The 19,888-nt window shown below is 36.2% G+C and overlaps 1 protein-coding gene across 6 annotated transcripts in view; it reads right to left on the minus strand.

Moving 5' to 3' along the window:
* LOC140439295 (uncharacterized) overlaps positions 1–19,888 on the minus strand; it is a 106,515-nt gene that overhangs the window by 44,397 nt on the left and 42,230 nt on the right. For 2 of the 6 annotated variants that reach the window (XM_072529117.1, XM_072529119.1), the window contains exons 18-26: positions 16,389–16,886; positions 11,858–11,993; positions 8,848–9,230; positions 8,605–8,782; positions 8,354–8,547; positions 7,301–7,604; positions 6,704–7,179; positions 6,499–6,649; positions 2,344–2,531 (exon numbers count right to left, since the gene is read on the minus strand). In XM_072529117.1, the coding sequence (XP_072385218.1) occupies positions 2,344–2,531; positions 6,499–6,649; positions 6,704–7,179; positions 7,301–7,604; positions 8,354–8,547; positions 8,605–8,782; positions 8,848–9,230; positions 11,858–11,993; positions 16,389–16,886 (2,508 nt within the window). The remainder of the gene's footprint in view (positions 1–2,343; positions 2,532–6,498; positions 6,650–6,703; positions 7,180–7,300; positions 7,605–8,353; positions 8,548–8,604; positions 8,783–8,847; positions 9,231–11,857; positions 11,994–16,388; positions 16,887–19,888) is intronic. The other 4 variants (XM_072529121.1, XM_072529120.1, XM_072529118.1 and 1 more) reach the window with 3 other exon arrangements.

The raw sequence follows: 19,888 nt of genomic DNA on the forward strand, positions 1-19,888 counted from the left end.
ATGACCTAGGTTCAGTGGTTAAATAGAACAAAACACAGCAGTCAAAGACTTGCATGCTTGAGTGTCACGAGAGCCATGAAATCTGCTCTAATTGACGCGCTGAATGTTCTACCGAAACTTATCACCTTTGCACCGATATATGCAAAGAGGGACCAAGTGTAGAATGAGGGGGACCAACAGACATGCGAAGCACACTTTCATCGGGAAATAGAAGCAGATGCCGTTTTAGGAATGCCAGTGGATTAAATGGTTCCGAGATTCGAGGTTGGGAAACGAACGAAACTCAAGACAGAAGTCTGATTAAGTTTCAGAACATGGGCGAAAGTATTTTAGGCGGAAGAACCGCTGTACAAAGTTACCATATGAATATAATACAACGGCAGCTAGAGAATAATATAATTGTGATCTACTCTGCCACTCAAGCAGCCCCGAAGAACATTAGTTTCATACAGGATAACTAAAAACTTTTGTGCAATTGTTTACATGTCCTCACTCGTGTTGGAAACCGAAATAAGTTGACAGAAGCCTGGGTACCAGTGCATAGAGCAACGAGAAGGCTGATGAACTAATCAGAGGAGCAAGCGTTTCCCTAATTGGCCCGAAAACTTTAGGAATTTTGAACGCAGAAAAAAACACCCATGAGTGCAAAATAAATCTCCAGAAATGCACCAAAACAGAGGGAAGATGTAGAGTTTATCAAGGGACATTCAACGAAATTTACAGCAGACCTACTAAGCCAGAACCGAAATGTTATTAGGATAATATTCGGACTTCTGACTGGATACTAGGTTCTAAAAGCGCTTGAGTGTTATGAACACGTCTTAGGTCACTGAAAAGAGACTGTGGTATCTAGAACTTGTGAGGTGAAATATTAGAATTGAGGTGAGAAACGACTCTCAAGGCTGTGCAATCTCATCAAGCAGGCAGGACTAGATCAGGAGCTTTAATGATAAAGAGAAGCACAATAGATCTGAAAGGTCGCAGTGTATTAGGCTGTAATCATATCTATCTATCAGTGTCATTAGAAGTGATTTTAGTCTAAAGAATATGCAAATTCATTAATTCGTTTAAAATAGATTAATTAGCTTACGTCAATTATTTATAATTTTTATTACTGCATGTGATATTTAAGAATAAAAGCAACTTTTTGTATGAGCTGATCCTAATGTACACATAAATTTCCAGATTTCAGATAATTATCTCATTTATTCAATAATTTTATATTATAACATATTCAATAATCCAACAATTTATTCAATTAAATATTAATAAAAGTAAGTAAAACCGATGTTAAGTTAAAATGTTTTCCAATATTAAATATTAAAACATTCAATTTTTTTAATAAAATGAACGAAATTTAAAACAACATAATATCGACATCTTGGAAATACAAGTACATTTCTTCATTAGTAGTACTAGATCCTTATCGATATCGTTCCTCTAAGATCCTCACTCAGGTAATAGTGTGAAATATTTTGAAAAGTACTTTTTACAACTTTTTTTTCTATGATAAGGGGCTTTTGGACTCCTGGTCCAGTAGTTAGGATATCGAAGAGGGGTCCACGTTGTGAGGCCCTCCAAGAATCTAGCATCTCAAATGTTCCTATTGATCTGCATGCTCACTGGCCATTGCAGACTTAGACGGTACCTAACCTCCAAAGTGTCATATGGTGAGGACGAAATTTCCTGACATGTCATCTGTCAGAGTCCAGTATTGGCATATTACAGATATTAAGTCTTTAGGTCTGCGTTTATCCAGTCATGCCACAGACAAATAATCGGGGACTTAGCTAAGCCGTGTCTTCTGATGTGCTAGAGACATACTGCTATGGTCTAATCCGCACATCCGGGAGCCGTGTGACCTTTTCCTGATGGCAAAGCCTTTGATTCTTTAGTCGCTAATTCGGGGCATACGGATCTCATAGTTGGAAGTGACAATTCTCTAGTTCCTCGTGGGATAAGAATGAACCAGGAAAAAAAGGGTATACAGAAAAGATCTTTCATATTTCTAATCTGCGGAACCCTATATTCTAATACCATATTATTTGAGTGGTACATGAGTATTTGTATAAAGTTAAAAATTTACAACTTTTAAATAAATAAAAGCTTCAGAGTATATCACTAATTGTTAAATGAGAATCTAGATTAAAAACGTCTAAATATTTTGTATGCTTAATAAACTCTGAATATTCTTGATATTACTTCTGATCAGATGTTAATTGTTAAATTTTGTTATAAAAGTCGATGCAAAATGATAAATTAATACTAAACATCATAATATAAACAAAGAAAAACCAAAACACCTCATGCTGAAATACAAACTAGTACATAGCAAATATTTACCTGTTGATGTTGAGCCGCGTTTCCTGGATACGGCGGCGGTGGACCTGGGTACGGCGGAGGTGGTGGGGGCGGTGGTGCCGCAACCATTCTGGGGCCAGTCGCCAAACCGACTGGTAGCTGACTCTGTGCCACCACCGCTACTCGTGGAGTTGTAGTGCCTACGCGCATTTGAAGTTTCTGATTTTGAACTGAAATAAACATGTATATGATAATTTAACGTCCCCGGCAAACTAGAATGGTCAGGGCTATAAGTTATCTTCAAAGTGCAAATACGTGGCGAAGGTTTACAAACCTTTGGAACACACTACGATAGGCATTGGCGTATTTTGTAGAAAGCGGAAAGAGACGAAAAATTAAGAAAACAGAGAACCATTTTACGAAATCTTAAATTACAGGCACTTAATTGTATAGGTTAAGTATGTGAACTATTTTTTAGACCATCTCAAAAAATATGTTTCTGCAAATAAACGAGGAGAAAACGAAAGTGATGGCATTAATCAACAACCAACAGCGGAGCCAGATATATTGTGTTATAATTTACCCGTCTACGATTCTAACTTTAAAGTAGTACTCAAAATCACGTATACACATTTGGAAATTGTTTATAGGAACATAGGATTTTTAATACAATTACTGAGATTCGCTGATTTGCAATTAACCAATATAAATTTCAATACAACGTCGCGAAGTTTTATAATTAATATGTTTGTTCCACTGGATTGCTGCTCTTTCGCGATTTGAACCAGTGTATTTGGTACGCGTACGCCGACAGTGTTGTTTCGTCATCCGTCTACCGACTTTTTCTGCTCCGTTTGGAATATTCGAAATTCTATATTTTTGTGCAGATAATAATGTTTTATTAACAACAATTTTTGTTTGTGTTCATTAGGTATTATTTGAATTGGTTAATTTATACTTTAATACACTTATTATTCCAAACATTGTTTATAATTTAAAAGGGTGTATATATCAAAATCTACCGATTTTTGCAGAAGGTATCTACCGATTTGGCAACAGTCCCAAGGAACATCACTGGCGGAGAAAATCAAATACCTTTGCTTCTCATTATAATGCCATAACCTAAAATAAAAGTAGTGTTTCTAACCATGTATACAAACGAAGAAAAAGTACAAATTTTAAAATGTTATTTTGGGGGCAACTCGAACCGTGACATTATAAATTTATTTACTTGTACCTATGAAGATAAGCCAACACCGACACAATCAACTATAAGTCGAATTATTAAAGAATTTGAATCGTTTGGTTGTATAAAAAAAATTTCGAAAATGTACGGATCTCTACCACGAGAGAAAATCATCAACGAAGTTCGGCAAAATAAGAAAATTGAGGTTTGTAGTGTTGCTCAAACTAGTGATCCTTGTTCACGCAAAACTATTGCTGAAGAAGTTGACATGAATGATAGGACAGTCAGGAATATTTTGAAACGAAACGGTTACCGTTGTTTTAAAGTTTCAACTACTCAAGAGTTATTAGCCGAGAACAATTTCAAACGAATGGAATTTTGTGAACTGATGGATAAACAAAATAAAAATGAATATTAAAAAAAAACGTTTTGTTTACTGATAAATAGACATTTTCGTTACATCGGAAACAATCCTTTTGTCGTACGATATTGGTCTCTGGCATAATAAACACTTGAGTATTCTAGTACGAACACAATATCCCCAAAAACTTAATGTTTGGACAGGTATTTTGGGGGACTATATCGGCGGACCATTTTTTGATGGAAATTTAACGGCAATAAATATTTAAAATTGTTACAAAATCAAATTATTCTGGCAGTTCAATAACTTCCTGTCAACTTTGACGATATTTGGTTTCAGCAAGACGACTGCCCCGCTCACAATACACGAACAGTTCAAAATTATTTAGAAACCATTTTTGGAAATAAATTAATTTCTTCTCGTGGTACGATCAAGTGGCCTCCCAGATCACTAGACTTATCCCCAAATGATTTTTTTCTTAGGGGATATTTGAAAGCAAGTGTTTATCGACATGTTTTTAAAAGAGCCCGAAATTTAGCGGAATTGAGAGACAAAATAATTCATCTTTGTAGGAGCATTATACCGGAAATGCTCAGGGATATGAGAGTATCTAAATATACAACAGATTTGAGGTTGATGAACAATTCCTTTTTATTTTTATTTTTAGAAATCTACTTTTTTCAGCCATTTTGGCAATAAAACATAACAATTTTTTAGTTAAATAATATTTTTAATTCCATACCTACGTAAAATTGTACGTTTTTGGCAAATTGTCGTGCATTCTACCTGGATTCCGTTTTTACACTGGCGGCTAGATTTAACCATACGATGATCGTTTGCGTTTGGTCAGGTGCGGTGCGGTGGTAGGATATCGACTGAAGAGGGAGTTCAGTCGAACAAATGAATTAATTATAAAACATCGCGACGTTGTTGTATTGAAATTTACGCTAGCTAATTGCAAATCAGGGAATGTCAGTTATTGTATTAAAAATTCTGTTCCGTTAAAAAATTCCAAATCTGTATAAGCTTCCTTGTGACAAATGAGAACTCTATAACAGAAGAAATTAAATGGAAAACACTACTAGCGCACAAATCTTACTTTGTTAATAAAACAAAAATAACAATTTACAAAACTCTTATTTTACTAATTAATACTTAGATACGGATCCGAAACATGGACCATATGCAAAATAAATGGAAATCTTTTGCTCTTTGAACGCATGACCTGACAGTTGATCTAAAAACAGCAACTGTAGCACAAATTATAATAGTGTTAATGCTTCTTTAGTCCATGTTAGCGATTTTGACAGGGATAGAATTACTGCTTATATAGATATGGGTTTGTCGTATCGCTAAATTTTCCGTCGTGTTAATTGTACGGCAATGACGGTTATGCGCCTCTGTCGTGTGTGGACAAACAAAGGTAGAGGAACACGAAGAAGACAACTGGTCAACCAAGGAGTACCACAGAGCGTCAAGATAGGCGCTTTAGATTACTGGCACTTCGAGACCGTTTTGCTACTACGCGTCAAATTGCCGACCAATCGTTTGGAGTAGTAGGTAGACCTGTTAGTATGAGTAAACTATACCGTCGCATTCGAGCCTTTGAACTGGTTTCATTCCGCCCACGACTAGTGCTTCCTTTGACTGCGGACTACTGTCATCAACATTTGAATTGGTGCAGAGAACGGCAGCATTGGGTGGCAGAATGGGGGGCTATGGTAGCCGATCACCATTGTGTTTATTCGAGGCAATATGACAGCTGCGCGTTATGTTGATGACATCTTACAAACCACTTTACTGCCTTATCTCGACGGCCGTCGAGACGTCCTTTTTCAGCAAGACAACGCGCGTCCCCATATTACTTGTCAAACTATGGACTTTCTCCAAGAAGCTGGCGTTAATGTTTTGCCGTGGCCGCCCCGTGCTCCAGATTTAAATCCTATCGAACATGTATGGGATATGATGGGAAGGAGACTGTCCACTATGCACCATCCTCCACAGACTCTGACACAGTTAATACATGAAGTTCAAGTTGCTTGGAACGAGGTGCCACAAGCAGACATCGATCATCTCATTTTTTTGATTACTTGTTAATAAAAATTCTTTGACAACGTTATCGTTTCATTTTTGATCTATATGTACCATGTTGCCAAAAAATTAAGTTCAAGAAATTATTCCTTCTGGGTGTAACACTTCTAATGTCAATGAGTATATTTAATAAATCAATCCAGACTATAGCAGACGCTTATGGACATCATGGCAAGAACTACAGAAGTATATAAGCACAAGTTAGGCTGAGAAGACATTTTTACTACAATTAAACAAATGCATCTGAAATAGCCTGGGCATTTAGGTAGCCCGGGCACTAGAATCAAATATGATCAAAAGAATCACAAACGCTCAACCGGCGGGTACCAGGAAGGAGCTAAACCAAACCTCAGGTGGATAGACTAGGTAATGTAAGACGCTGAGTGACGAGCTGATTGACAAGCAATATGGGGACACAACCCAAGTGCAGAATAGAACAGTATTTCGCAGGACATTTTTGAACGTCGATGCCGTCTAAGGACTGTAGTACTACTAATGATGGGAAATATTCATAACGAATGTGATCACACATGATTCATATTTTTTTTACATTACTTACATTGTTGTAAGAGTAATAGCCTTTGTTGATAGTTTTGAGGTATCTGTAGTTGCACGCTATTATTAGGCATTACAATACCAATAAATCCATCAGGCGTTTGCATCTTTGACCCCGGTGGCATGGGTCTGCCTTGAGCTGCTGCCTGTTGAACCTGAAAAAACAAACAATTCAACACTGCACATTTTAAGTCCATTAATTAAATTACCTGATGTACCATCTGTTGATGAATCTGTTGGGGCGTCAAGTGCATTGTTGGTTGTACTTGCGGAGGATGTGGAGTTGGTTGTTGAATAGCGACAGGTGGTGTATGTTGGACAGGCGCAGGCTGTTGTTGTGGCAATGCCAAAGGAGGAGGCGGCGGCGGTAGAGAAGCGGGCTCTGGTTTTGGAGCAGGCGTTTCAACTGGTTCTTCATGTTTAGGTTTCACAGGGCTCGAAATAGCGTTTACTGTTTGATTAGTCGGTTGGTTTTCTGCACTGGATACTATTTTCTCTTTCTTCACTGGTTCTTCCTCGAGTTCCAGATCTAATATATTTGTTTTGCCGCCTGTTAAAGCTTCCAGCTCAGGATCGGCATACTCTAGGATATTGAAATCGGCACCCATTTCAGCTAAAAGTTCATCGTCGTCATCTCCCAGCCCTCCGAGGATCTCACTGACACCTTGTAACTCTACCATAGTACCTAACACAAAACAGAAATACATAATGCCGCGTTATTATAACAGACCAAAAATTTTAACTTTTAATAAATGATATTCACAATATTTTTAATATAAATAAATATTCGTTAAAGAAGAGTATACCTGTTTCCTGTTCAAGCTTTTCCAGTTCAGCAGTAACATTATCGGGAATACCTTCTTCACTGGGATTACTATCAGCAGCACTAGTTGCAGGAGTACTTTGAGTAGGTTGTACCATTTGCGGTCTTTGAATGACGCTAGCTTGATTTAAAGTCATTCGAGGTGCGTTTTGCTGATCAGGTGCTCGGATCTGAGTAGCAGTGGGTCTGTGGAGTAGTTGTTCATATTGATCCAAGGTCGCGGGGCGAGCTGGTGTCGAGGTAAACCGTACGAATTGATGCTGAATTCCCGTAGATAATCGTTGTTGCTATAAATTAAGTATAGTTTAAATTATTGAAACTGATTTAGATTATCACAAATAAATTAATTAATAAACCGCTAGATCGAGCTAAATATCGAGAGAGGATTCTTAAATGTAACAAACGCCTTTGCCGACTGTCCAACGATTTGATATTTAACATTATTTCGGTTCATTATAATAAATAAATAGTAATGATGTAATCTAGTTCGAAAAATATGTTTTCAACTAACAAAAAAGTATGAAAACTAGGTTTATATAAAACTAGGTTTATAGGAGTGGAAGATCATTAAATAAAGTTCAAGATTCCCCGTGTAAATATAAAAACAAGAGAGCCAAAACATCCTATTGTTTATAGTTACAAGAATTGAGATAAGAGTATACTTACGCCAAAAATAGAATAGATAGAGATGTTTGAGATGTAGGTATACTGAAGAATGTTAAGAATATCCTGAGTTAAACACCGAACAAATGTATCAGTATTAGACAGAAATATTTGCAGTATTTTGGACACATTGCCAGAATAGGTACGATGAAAAAATGATAATTGAGGGTAGAGTTGAAGGAAAAATACCTAGGGAAATATCTCCAAGCCTCCAAGATGGGTCAAAAAAATACTGATTAACCGAGGTTTACACGAAGCCGAACAACTAGTCCAGGACAGAAAGGGATGGAAGACAATTGTAAAAAAATTATAAAAATTTGATGGTGTCACCACATCACTATAAAGTATTAGGACTGAGGAGGAAGATACTTACGCCAACTTGCTGTTGCAAAATTAATCTCATTCTAGGATCCAAGCCTTGCATTCGGGCATCTAACTGGCCAACCCTAATAGTACCAGGACCTGCTCGACCAGCTAAAGAGAGAGCCACTCTAGGTCGCACAATGCTGGGCGGTAATGGTTGCCTGAAAGTGGTATCTGCTGTTGTAGCCACAACTGCCGAAGTACCTAGAAAGTAATTGTTGAATTAGAATAATCTCACAGAAAAAAATATTTAAAATATACCAGTAGTTGCTGAGGCCTCATTTTCTTGTTGTTCAATTGGAGGCCACACTCTTTGTTGTTGAACTTTACCTGGTAACAGTTCATCCAATTTTTTCACCTGTTGTCGCTGGAGAAGATCTCGTAACTGCCGGTTGATATTAATATCCTGCTGATCTGTCCTCATCGTATTACCAAAGTTCTGAAAATAGTTGTACAATAATAATATAAATTGCATAAACATGTTTCGGTAAACAAGCAACTTACCTGTAAAGGCGGCCGTTGTATTCCAAACTGGGGCCTAGGAGTTGCAGGTTGGTGGATAAATTGATCTGTAGGTAATCTAGTAGGAAAATTAGGTTTAGGAGTAGAAGGTGATTGAATAAAGTGATCATTACCGTCAGGGGTGCTTGCCTGACTTACATCATGTGGAGAATGAGAGGGTGTAGGAGGTCTAATTGCTGTCTGAGCCACTGGTGAAGGAAGAGGAAAGGTCGGGGATTTCATTCCTATGAACTGTCTTGGGCTTGGTGTTGGTGTAGCAGACGGACTAAGCTCCTGAGGCGTACTTGGTTGCAAGGGACTTTGTTGTTCCGACAAAAACTGTTGAGCTGGATCCACGGATATTTGTCGCTGGACTCTCGCGATGGCTATGAATAAAAATAAATTTGAATAATGTAATAATTAAATGCGACCATAATATGCTTTGTCTCTTATTCTGTAAAATCTTAATTCCTTATTATAATATGGTAGATCAGTTGGTCCACTGGATCTTTGCATAAATATTAGGAAATATCAAATATTGAATTGTCAATTTAGGGGTTGGGAAATATTAATTATATTATCATTAGCTTGTAAATATGAGGCTTATTCAATTGAGACCCATCTTTGGCCCAGAAAAAAATATTGGTAAATGTATCTACAAATAATTACCACTACATATCCGATTGTTTCACCAAACGATGTATACCCTGCTTAAAGAATTATTGTAGTTGTTGCTCGAACAATTCTCTTGCGACATTTTGTAACTTATTGAAAACTCGATAAGCCAATCTTCTTTTCTATTAAAAACGCTGGAAAGGCTTCTTGATAGGTACATCAGAGACGAAGTGCTAAAAGATAATCATCTAAGCAATCGTCAATATACATACCAACCTGGTAAATCTACGGACTCTGCGTAGGATGATCTAAATAGGCTTATCTCAAAGTCAATGGAAGACAAAGAGATAGCAATGGCCGCTTTTTTAGATATAGAAGGGGCATTTAATAATGTTACTACCAGCTGCGGTAATATGCAGATGGATAAGGGCATCCCTGGAGAATAGGAGAGTAATGTCCACCTCTGAGTAAAGCAACCATCAAACCAAAAGTATGTAGAGGCTGTCCACAAGGGGCAGTTCTGTCTCCTCTACTTCGGGCAACCTTGGTGGATGATCTCCTCAGAAATCTGTCCACAGAAGGCTTTTATTGTCTAGGATATGCTGACGATATAGCAATCGTTGTCAGGGGCAGGTTTGCTCAGGTGGTGTTTGAGAGAATACAAGCCGCCCTAAATAGAGTTGACGACTGGTGTAAACAAAAGAGACTGATAGTCAATGCTCTGCGTCAAAGACGCAGCAAGTGGGAGCAATAAGGCTGCTAGATAATACACAAAGACTAGCATGCCTGTGTATTACGGGGGCCATAAAAACAACTCCTACTGCATCGTTGTACCACTTCATATCTTTATACAGGGCGAAGCCAGATCAGTGATGCACAGATTAATCCATAGTCAGCGACGTGCATGGTGCTGACAACAGAAAGCTAATCGAGGAGCTAAAAGCCGATATTGTGATGGGGCAACCTATCGATGCAACAGCTACAAGATATAGCTTTAACAATAAGTTCACAATTAAGATACCAGGTAGGGAAAACTGGAATAAAGGTGTACCCATACAAGCTGCTGCTACCTGGTACACGGATGGCTCAAAAACATCGGAGTGTGTGGGAGCCGACATAGTAGGGACAAATCAAGGGATACCTTTCCCGGTAAGTCTCTAAGGATGTGACAGTTTTCCAGGCGGAAATAACGGCAATCCATCACTGCGTGGAAGAAATAGAAAGACAGGAAAGAACGTTCTGTTCAGTTGCCATCTTCACAGATAGTCAGGCAGCGCTTAAGGCACTCAATTCTGTAGAGGTCAATTCTAAGCTAGTATGGGATTGTGTGTCTGCCCTAAATAAACTAGGAGACCGTAGCAAGGTTATGGTAGCCTGGGTACCGGGGCACGAGGGTCATAAGGGCAATGAAAAAGGCTCATCAATGCCATTCATTGGACCGGAACCAAGAACGGCTACAAGGAAGTGGGTAGCTCACAAATCTCTGGAATGGTAGAGGAATTCACCAGGATAAAGACAGGCGAAACAGTTCATTACAGAACATTCGCCAAAATTTACGGCAGACCTAATAAGCAAAGACAGAACAACATGTAATTGTAGCTCCCTTTTTTAGGAAATTACTTACTGCTGAAGATTGCATCTTGAATTTTTTCGGCAGTGGTGAACCTTGATCCGTCCACTCCTTACTCTGTATTTTGGTCCCTACATCGTAGTGATATATCTACGATCCATCTTCCATTATCACTAATCTTGCAAGAAAAACGTCTTGTCTATACAGCATTAAAAGACAACTACAAATGTTTTTTTTTTTAGTTTGCTGGTATAAATCTGTTAACAGTCGCGGTACTTATCTTGCAGATAATTTTTTCATGTTCAATTCAGCAGTAAGTATATTATATACCACATGATATCGAGAGACAATACTTCAATTATTTGTCTAATAGACACACGTCTATCTTTTCGTATGAAGTCATGAACCTTTTTTGAACATGAACATTTTCTTGTGAAGGATCCACATTCACGGTGGTCTGATCTGGTCATGAACTACCGCATAAACGACTATAAGTACATTTTACCAATTTCATATTTAAACACATACCACGTTTTCAAGGCGTCATATGAATTTTCAAATCTCAAATCAAATTTCAAAACGTCACATCTTTATAAATTTGCGTTAGATAAATCTCATTTCATCACCGCTTGTTGCTCGACACACTCCATTTTGATACTGAGATTCGGACATCTACTGTAACGGTTCAAAAAATTCAATTTTGTAATTTTCTAGCAAGAATCTATACATAACAGTTTACAATGCGACTTAAAAATAAATAATTGTTTTGTTTTAAAAATGGGTCGGGGATGATGCACCAAAATCAAACCTCGTATAGTTTTAACTTACCCTGAACACGTTGTTCGTGTATAATATTCTGTTGTTGCTGCGTCTGCTGCTGTCTCATAGCTTGAAGCTGTTTCCATTGCCTTTCTTGTTCGGCTTCCCTGGCAGATTTCTGTTGCAGTGCCATCTTTTCTTGGTCCTATAACACCGTGTTTTTAAAACTTCGAGAAGTTTTAATGTAAATATAGTATGATGCAATTTTTTACAGCAAACAGCTACAAAGCCCACAATTATTATACTGAACACCACGTTAACGTATATACAATTAAATAAAAAAAAGAAAACATGCTGGAGGAGAAATACATTGGTAAGCGTAAGAAATAGGACAAAACAGTCACAATTTCCGTTGATTAGTTTTGTATTATTAGAATTTTGTTTAACACGGGTACTAACTACGATATTCTAAATGCATAAATATATTTGCCTTTTGGTGTTATTTAACACAGGGTGTACTCTCAGGACCTTATAACACTACAAAAGATACTAAGATTTTTTAATTCATTTAATTTCTATTGATCATTGCTTCTGTATTTGACAGTTAAAGTTACTATTTGCATTTAAATAGTTATCTAAAGATTCTCTTTATGCAGTGATATATTATTATATTTAGGAGGGGATGAGAATTGATGCACAATTATCAAATTATTAAAAACCTCCAATTGTCAATAAAGCGGTAAAATAAAATAGGACATTGTTTTAAATATAGCGCACATTGCGACCTTAAAAATAAATCCTCGTAATCTGGTTGGTAACTTTAAGGTACTCCATGTAATATAATTGTTATAGTTTCTGGGGGTTACCATCTCGATAACGCGGTAGTTAAATTCAACTTTGGCACAACAAACAATTCTGATTGAGAGCCATAGCATCGACCAAGTAATAGCTTACAAATATCTAGGGCATGAGATTCGCTTAGGAAGAGATAATCAGACAACTGAAATACAAAGAAGGATAGGTCTCATATGGGCTGCCTTTGGTAGATTGAATAATCAATAGGCTAATTGATGATGATGACTCTGATTATATAAAATCATCGAACAACTAATGTAGTTAAACCAAAATGGGAGGCGGATGAATCCAAAATAGATAAAAAGGCTTTAGTGAAAATAAGTAACCGAATTTCAAGTTCTTAAAATCCCTTGGAAACGACCGAACTATGTTTAAGTGACAAACACAAGCTATATACATTTGGGCCCAGGTGCGCCACTAGTGATATGCGTAGACTGCAACAATGTCTCAAGAAACTGGCAACAAACAACAAAGTAACCTTGATGTAAGTGTAAGTCATAAAGGTATTATACGAAATAGGAAAGTAAAAAAGAACCAACTAACAGTTCCTAATACGGAACCCATTCTATCGACTAACAAAAAGCCACGTAAAATTAGCTTGATACAATTTGGCGAGAAAAAAGCACCTCCTCGAAATAACAAAAAAAAAAGTATTAAGTTGACGACCAGTCTTCTCAGTAGCAATATGACTTTAATTAAACGAGCAAGTCAGAAAGTGGGAATTATAGTTTAATAAGAAAATTTTAAAAAATCAGACGTAGGTTATTACATCTGTTGTTGCATATAGTTGGCGCTTTTTGACCAAATTTGACAATCGGCTCACCCAGCCTCGATCTTGTTTGCAGATAGCCACGTTTTGCGTTGAAAATTCTGGGGTTGATGTTTTACTTCAGGGTTCGATATCAAATTCAGATTTGTTGTGAGTTTATGTGTTGTGCATTTATGTATTGTGTATTATGTGTATATAGATGATGTGTCTCTGACCTGAGACCATAGAATAGTAATTCTATCTATTAACAAATGTTTGCAATCTTTTTGTGGTCGCCTCTTCATGTTTCCAAGTCTCTGCGCAATAAAGAAAAATACTCTTAATGCGACTGTTGAATGTTTTAATTTTTGTTAATTGTGAAATATGTACGTGTTGCATATTTTCTTTAAGGAGTTATATGGGTATGGTGGTGGGTAAATAAGATACCCACAATCCACAAAAACTTAACGTATGGCTTGTAATAAAAGCCAATAAAATATTTTTTTACGCTTTCATTGAAGTAAACCTAAATGATCAATTTTTCTCAAATTTTATACAATAATAATACCTACAACATTAAAATTCTCTACATTATCGAAAAAACGGAAGACCTGGCAACAAGGCAAATACCACCAAATGAAGATCGACCATATCCTTCGTTACTACTTCGTAACAAACTTCTTCCTATCCTGTTAGCCACTTTTAAAACAATTTTAGCAGTCAATACATTTGCCCCACATTGTGTATGTTGGTACAAACTTAGAGTAGAATTGTAGAACTTCTACTTAAGTAGTAGAAGGTGACTTCAGTCACAGTCACAGTAACAGAAACCAAACGTCGTATTCGGTTTTATAAATATTTAAAAATTGCTTTGTACGGAATTAAAAAATCTTGGTATCTATCAATAAATATCAAACAAAACTGAATAAACGGACAACATAATTCCCAAAATACACACCCCTAGTATATTTATAATCATTATAGGAAAATATACTTATTAATTTAAATGAACCATACAGTTATTCCATTTCCAACAAATAAACAAATTGAGGTTAATATTACATATGCAGAATAGCTCTGATATCTGATATTCGGATATTGGACGAGGAATACAGGGAATGGATAAATATAAAAAAATATATCAAAAATATACCGGCAGCGAGTGCTTAATTGTACTAAAGGAACAAATAAATTTAAAAATACATGCTCACACAAAAAAAAACAGCCCGAATTGAATAAAAATTAAAATTATGAGCATATAATACATTTAGAGTAAAATGTCAAAATTAATTTTTTAAAAATGAATGCATAGAATGTCATCCTAAAGAGTAGGTATAACAGATGATGCTAGTAAGTTTGCTTTAATTCTTTTGTAAAATTGTCCCTCCTATTTTGCTGACAAAATCATGAAGAAAAAGATACACGAAAATTGCACTCAAATATCTTCATTATTTTCTTGTCTTCTATGACCAACTATGGATTCACTTTGCCCAAGCATATTTTTATAAGAACAGATGAATACTTAATAACAAGTATCACCAGATGATTTACTGTATATGTGCTAACTTATGGGCAAATTCTGTTATGTAAAAGCTAATTCCTGTAATATTCTGAACGTTGTGACGTTTTACCTATGTAATTAAATTACACGTAGAAGGCGGTTTAAAATAGTCCACTTTAATATTTGACAAGACTCATTACATTTATTGAAACAGGTCGGTTTTTATATTCATTACAACAATAGGGATATTTGTTAAAACCCTTCCTTCCACTCCCACGACCACTTAATTTAAATAAAGACAGACATTTCGATGGATTACTCAGACATCCATAATTTTTGTTTACAACAAACTTAATTTTTGAAAAAAAATTGTATTGAAAAGTTTACACCTCTTAAAAGTCAAACGCAACGTCTATGTTTAGTTAATATGCCAATTTTTTCCATCACATCAAATAACTACATATAAACGAATTTTGCAAAAATATAAATATAATTTAGTAAGTTTAGTCAATTTACTACAGTTGTTGAAAAATTCGTTTTAATTTAGTTTTTGGTGAGGTTGAACAAATTTGACATATTAGCGAAACATAGGCGTTACGTTTTAATTTTTAAGAGGTTCAATGCTAAAAATCAATTGATACTTTTTTACACAAAGGATGTCAATAAGGAAAGACAAATCATAAATGCCTGAAAACACCACCGAAATATCTGTCTACATAAGTGATACCGTATATTCCCCCACTTTAAAATTAAGAGGTTGTGGAACTGGGAGTGAGGGTTGGCAAATGACAGATGCCTGTATCGTTAAAATTTCTTTTGGAATAAAGTTGACCTGTTTCAGCTTTTTACAAAATCTAATACGTAAGTATTATAGATACTTGAAACATTTTCTGTAACATATTCAGTTTTGCAGATAAACAGTTTTTTTTTTGGTTCCTGAAAAATAGCCATTTTGGAATGTGTAACTTTTTCAACTCACCGATTCAACTCATTTAATTGGATCTAAAATTCGACTTCCTACATACATTTATATTTTACGTCTCATAGACTCTTCCATTATGAATAAGTTTGTATATACATTACTTCTATGCTACATGACTAAACATCATTTTTTTTTTTTGTTGATATGCCTTAGGAAGTCAAATGTCAAAATATGATATGACAAACGATTATAGTACCATGAGCATTGTTGATATTCCTTAGGAGGCTAAATGTCAAAATGTCATATGACAAACGATTATAGTACCGTGAGCGTTCTTCTTAAACTTGTCTTTGTTGTTTGTATAATTATAATTTGTTCAATTTGAATAAAAACTGTTTCAACATACTCCTCCTGTACGCCATACCGACAAATTAGAAATTCATTTATGAACTTATTGAACTTTTAGTTTTATGTAGCACATCAACCATTACACCTACTCGTAGAAGCATTGTAAAACAAAATAGAGAAAATAACTCAAAAAATACATAATTCCACACCGAATACAGATTCTCACCAATCCCTGAGGTTCATAATTTTCCTGACAGAGGGAAGGAAGTGTGCGCATAATTTCTGAAGGGGTCAGTACTCGGATCTGCTGATCTGACGCACTATTCTGTGGAGGAACTAACCTGGGATGGGGAATGCTTTCGTTATTAGGCTGGTAATGGGGGTTGACAGTTACATTGGGCGCTGGGCCGACGTGGTCCCCAGGCCCGGCAAAATGTCCGTGCACGGTAAATTGTTGGAGGGTGGTTGGAGAGGATGCGGGCTTAGGTGTAGGTATCGGTGGCGGAGGTGGTGGGGTCACAGACACAGAGCTAACGGAAGCTGGTGTTAGTGTTGGCCTCGATTGAGTGCACACCTCTGTAATGGGAGCCGTGGGGGCTGTAGTCACCCCCACGGGCTGCTGCGATACTGCCTGGAGGGTGGTCACTAGAGCTGGGACGGCATGGACTGGCTTGGTCACGTTGGGGGTTGATGCGGATGCGGTGGACTCCTTGGAGGTCTGTGACTAGAGTATCATATATTCATTTTAGATGTTTGCGGTTATTTAATTAAAACAATAAATTTTAGGCGACATCCATTGATGTTACACTTTTTATTTACTACCAAAATATGTTATTATTTCAAAATAATTTTAAAAAGGTATTTAAATCGATCAGATTTATTTTAGTTTTTAATTTACTTTACAATAATTAGTGTACTATTTATTATTCTATCTGTACTAATTTTGTTATTTATTTGTCCTCGTCTAAAAAAACCAGACAGCAAAATCTATTATTTATGTTTTCAGTTAAATTTTGTATAAACGCTCCATTTTTTTATTCAATTTTTTTTTAATTTGCAAGTCACATGGTAACCATGTGTATGTAGACTTTGAGAAAGCATTTGACTCAGTCCAGCATAGCTCCAAGTTGAAAGCTCTTACAGCGTGCACTATTGATCATAGGTACACAAGTCTTCTTCGAAATATATATATATATATATATATATATATATAATAGAGCAACAGTTGTAGTGAGACTGTACTATGGAGACACAAACACTTTTCACTTGGATAAGGGTATTAGGCAAACAGACACCATCTTTCCTAAACTATTCACCGTTTTATTACAGAGTACCATGAGAAACAATAATTGGGAATATGTTAGAGTCAACATAAATGGGGAGTTTTTGAACAACTTGAGGTTTGACGGCATAATCTTATTGCAGACCGGGTAGATCATGCCTGTCAACACTTCTTCAAGGCAGCTCTTGTACACGAGTTGGCCTTAAAATTAACTTTTCCAAAACACAATACATGACCAATCGTGTACTGACCAAAAACATTTCAACTAATGGCACGCAAATTGAACAAGTTTATACCTATAAGTAGTATCTGCGCCACGAGATTAAATTAGGAAGAGACAATCAAACGACAGAGTTAAACAGGAAAATAGGACTAACAAAACTAACGGACGTCTTTAGATCAGATATTCCCATGTGCTTGAAAAGAAAGGTCTATGATCAATGCGTACTTCCAGTTAATACAACTTATGAAGCAGAAACATTGACCCTTACCAGAAAAGTAATCAATAAGATACACATGAAACAGGCAATGGAGAGTTCAATGTTGAATATATCTCTGCGACACAGTTTCAAATCAAATAGTTAGGAGAAAAACTTGTGTTACAGGCGCAGTTAAAAGAATTACAACGCTGAAATGGAACTGGACAGGACATGTTGCCAGAGTCAGAGATGGACCAAGAAAATTTTAGAATGGAGACCTAGACACGATGCTTATCCTAATGGAGGACGTTCTCCAACAAAATGGTCAGACGACATCAAGCGCATCCTGCACAACGGGATTCAGGGTGCTCAAGATCTGATGCAATGGAATTATTTACGGGAGGCCTATGTTCAGTAGTGAACTGAAAACGGCTAATAATGATGGTAACCATAAGGACTAACACAAAAAAAACCTACGGTGAGTCTACAGAAAGGCAAGATCGTCGACTATGCTTCTGGCTTTAAGAGATCACTTCTCTAGCGCTATATCAATAGCAACTCAGAGTATATCGCCGAATTAGAAGTTTTGGCCTTTTCTCTTACCGACCACACTGTTACATCCAAGAAATTGTAAAACCACATAATATACCATATATTAGAAAACTACTAAATCCGATTTTTCAAAAAGACAGTGCATCGCTACATATATCCAATGAACTATTTTGAGATGGCTAAAATTATCTTTTACCAAGACTCCAAGATCTAATCATTTATACACAATGGAACATGTATGGAACGTTATGAATAGGAGTGTCCTAAATGTGCAACATTCTTCTCAAACACTGCCATATCGTGCAGCATCTACACATTATTAATGAAAAACTCATTTATCAATACAAAAATGAATTGAAATTTTGATCATTACCTTAGAGTGGTAGATAAGTACACCTATCTAAATATTTATACATAATTTTAACAAAATAAACCATCTTCTACTGGGTGCTCTGATTTCTGTCACTTAGTACTTTTGATTATGAATCTTGCGTATGTTATTTATCAGCCTAAATCTTTGTTGTTCTTTAATTATCAATATTGTTTTCCTCGCTATTATGTAAGTATTTTCCTGTAGATTTCAGAAGGCACACTGCTCTAAGGTAAAATTCCACTATTTGGAAGAGTGATTTCATCATTTAAGCGCCGAAATTCCTCAAATTTAAATGTATACAGCGCCTTTCAAAAACTACCCGTTCAATTTGCGTTTTCTCATAAGAAATCACAGAATTTATAATTAGTACATTTATTTGTGCTCATCTACTTGACCACGAGCTACCATACAGTGTAGCATATTCTTATTCACAAGTAGCAGTTATGGTCACACACACCTGAATTCTTCGGCGCAGCGATTATTACCGTCATAAAAATACCAAAAAAAAAATGATTTTTTCAATAGTAAAAACTAATGATATAAATTTTATTTACATGTTTCGATACATATTTAAGTTGATAAAATAAAAATCGATATTTTATTATTTCATTCCCATTCCTTTTCTAATACATAGCAACTTGTACTGTAAAGCATAGCAACGGTAACACCACCGCTCGTGCCGAAGCAAGAAACGCTTATTTACATAGGCGGTGCTGGCGAGAGTGCATGTGTTGCATTTTGTGATTATATTTTGTGCGGTTGAAGTTTGTGTTGATAAACCGAGTGTTTTGGAGTCGGTCGTTTTATATTGAATTTTTAGATATATTCTGTGATTATTGAGATACAATGGACTAACAACCGAGTTGTTCCAAGAGAAGACAGCAAAATTCTGATGTTGATTCCAAACATGAAAAGCCGCAAAAGAGACGGAAAATGTTTACGTTAGAAGAGAAGGTAATGATACGAAACGTTTATGAAGGAATTGTCGGCAGAAAAATGGCATCAAATGTTAACCAAGCGATAGATATTTGTAGCAGTTTAACAAAAGTATCCGTTAGCTATATTTATCGTGTGCTTAAAAATACATCGGAAAATAAAAA

The sequence above is a fragment of the Diabrotica undecimpunctata genome, chromosome 4 (assembly GCF_040954645.1).
Source record: "Diabrotica undecimpunctata isolate CICGRU chromosome 4, icDiaUnde3, whole genome shotgun sequence".
In the NCBI taxonomy this organism is placed as follows: Eukaryota; Metazoa; Arthropoda; class Insecta; order Coleoptera; family Chrysomelidae; genus Diabrotica; species Diabrotica undecimpunctata.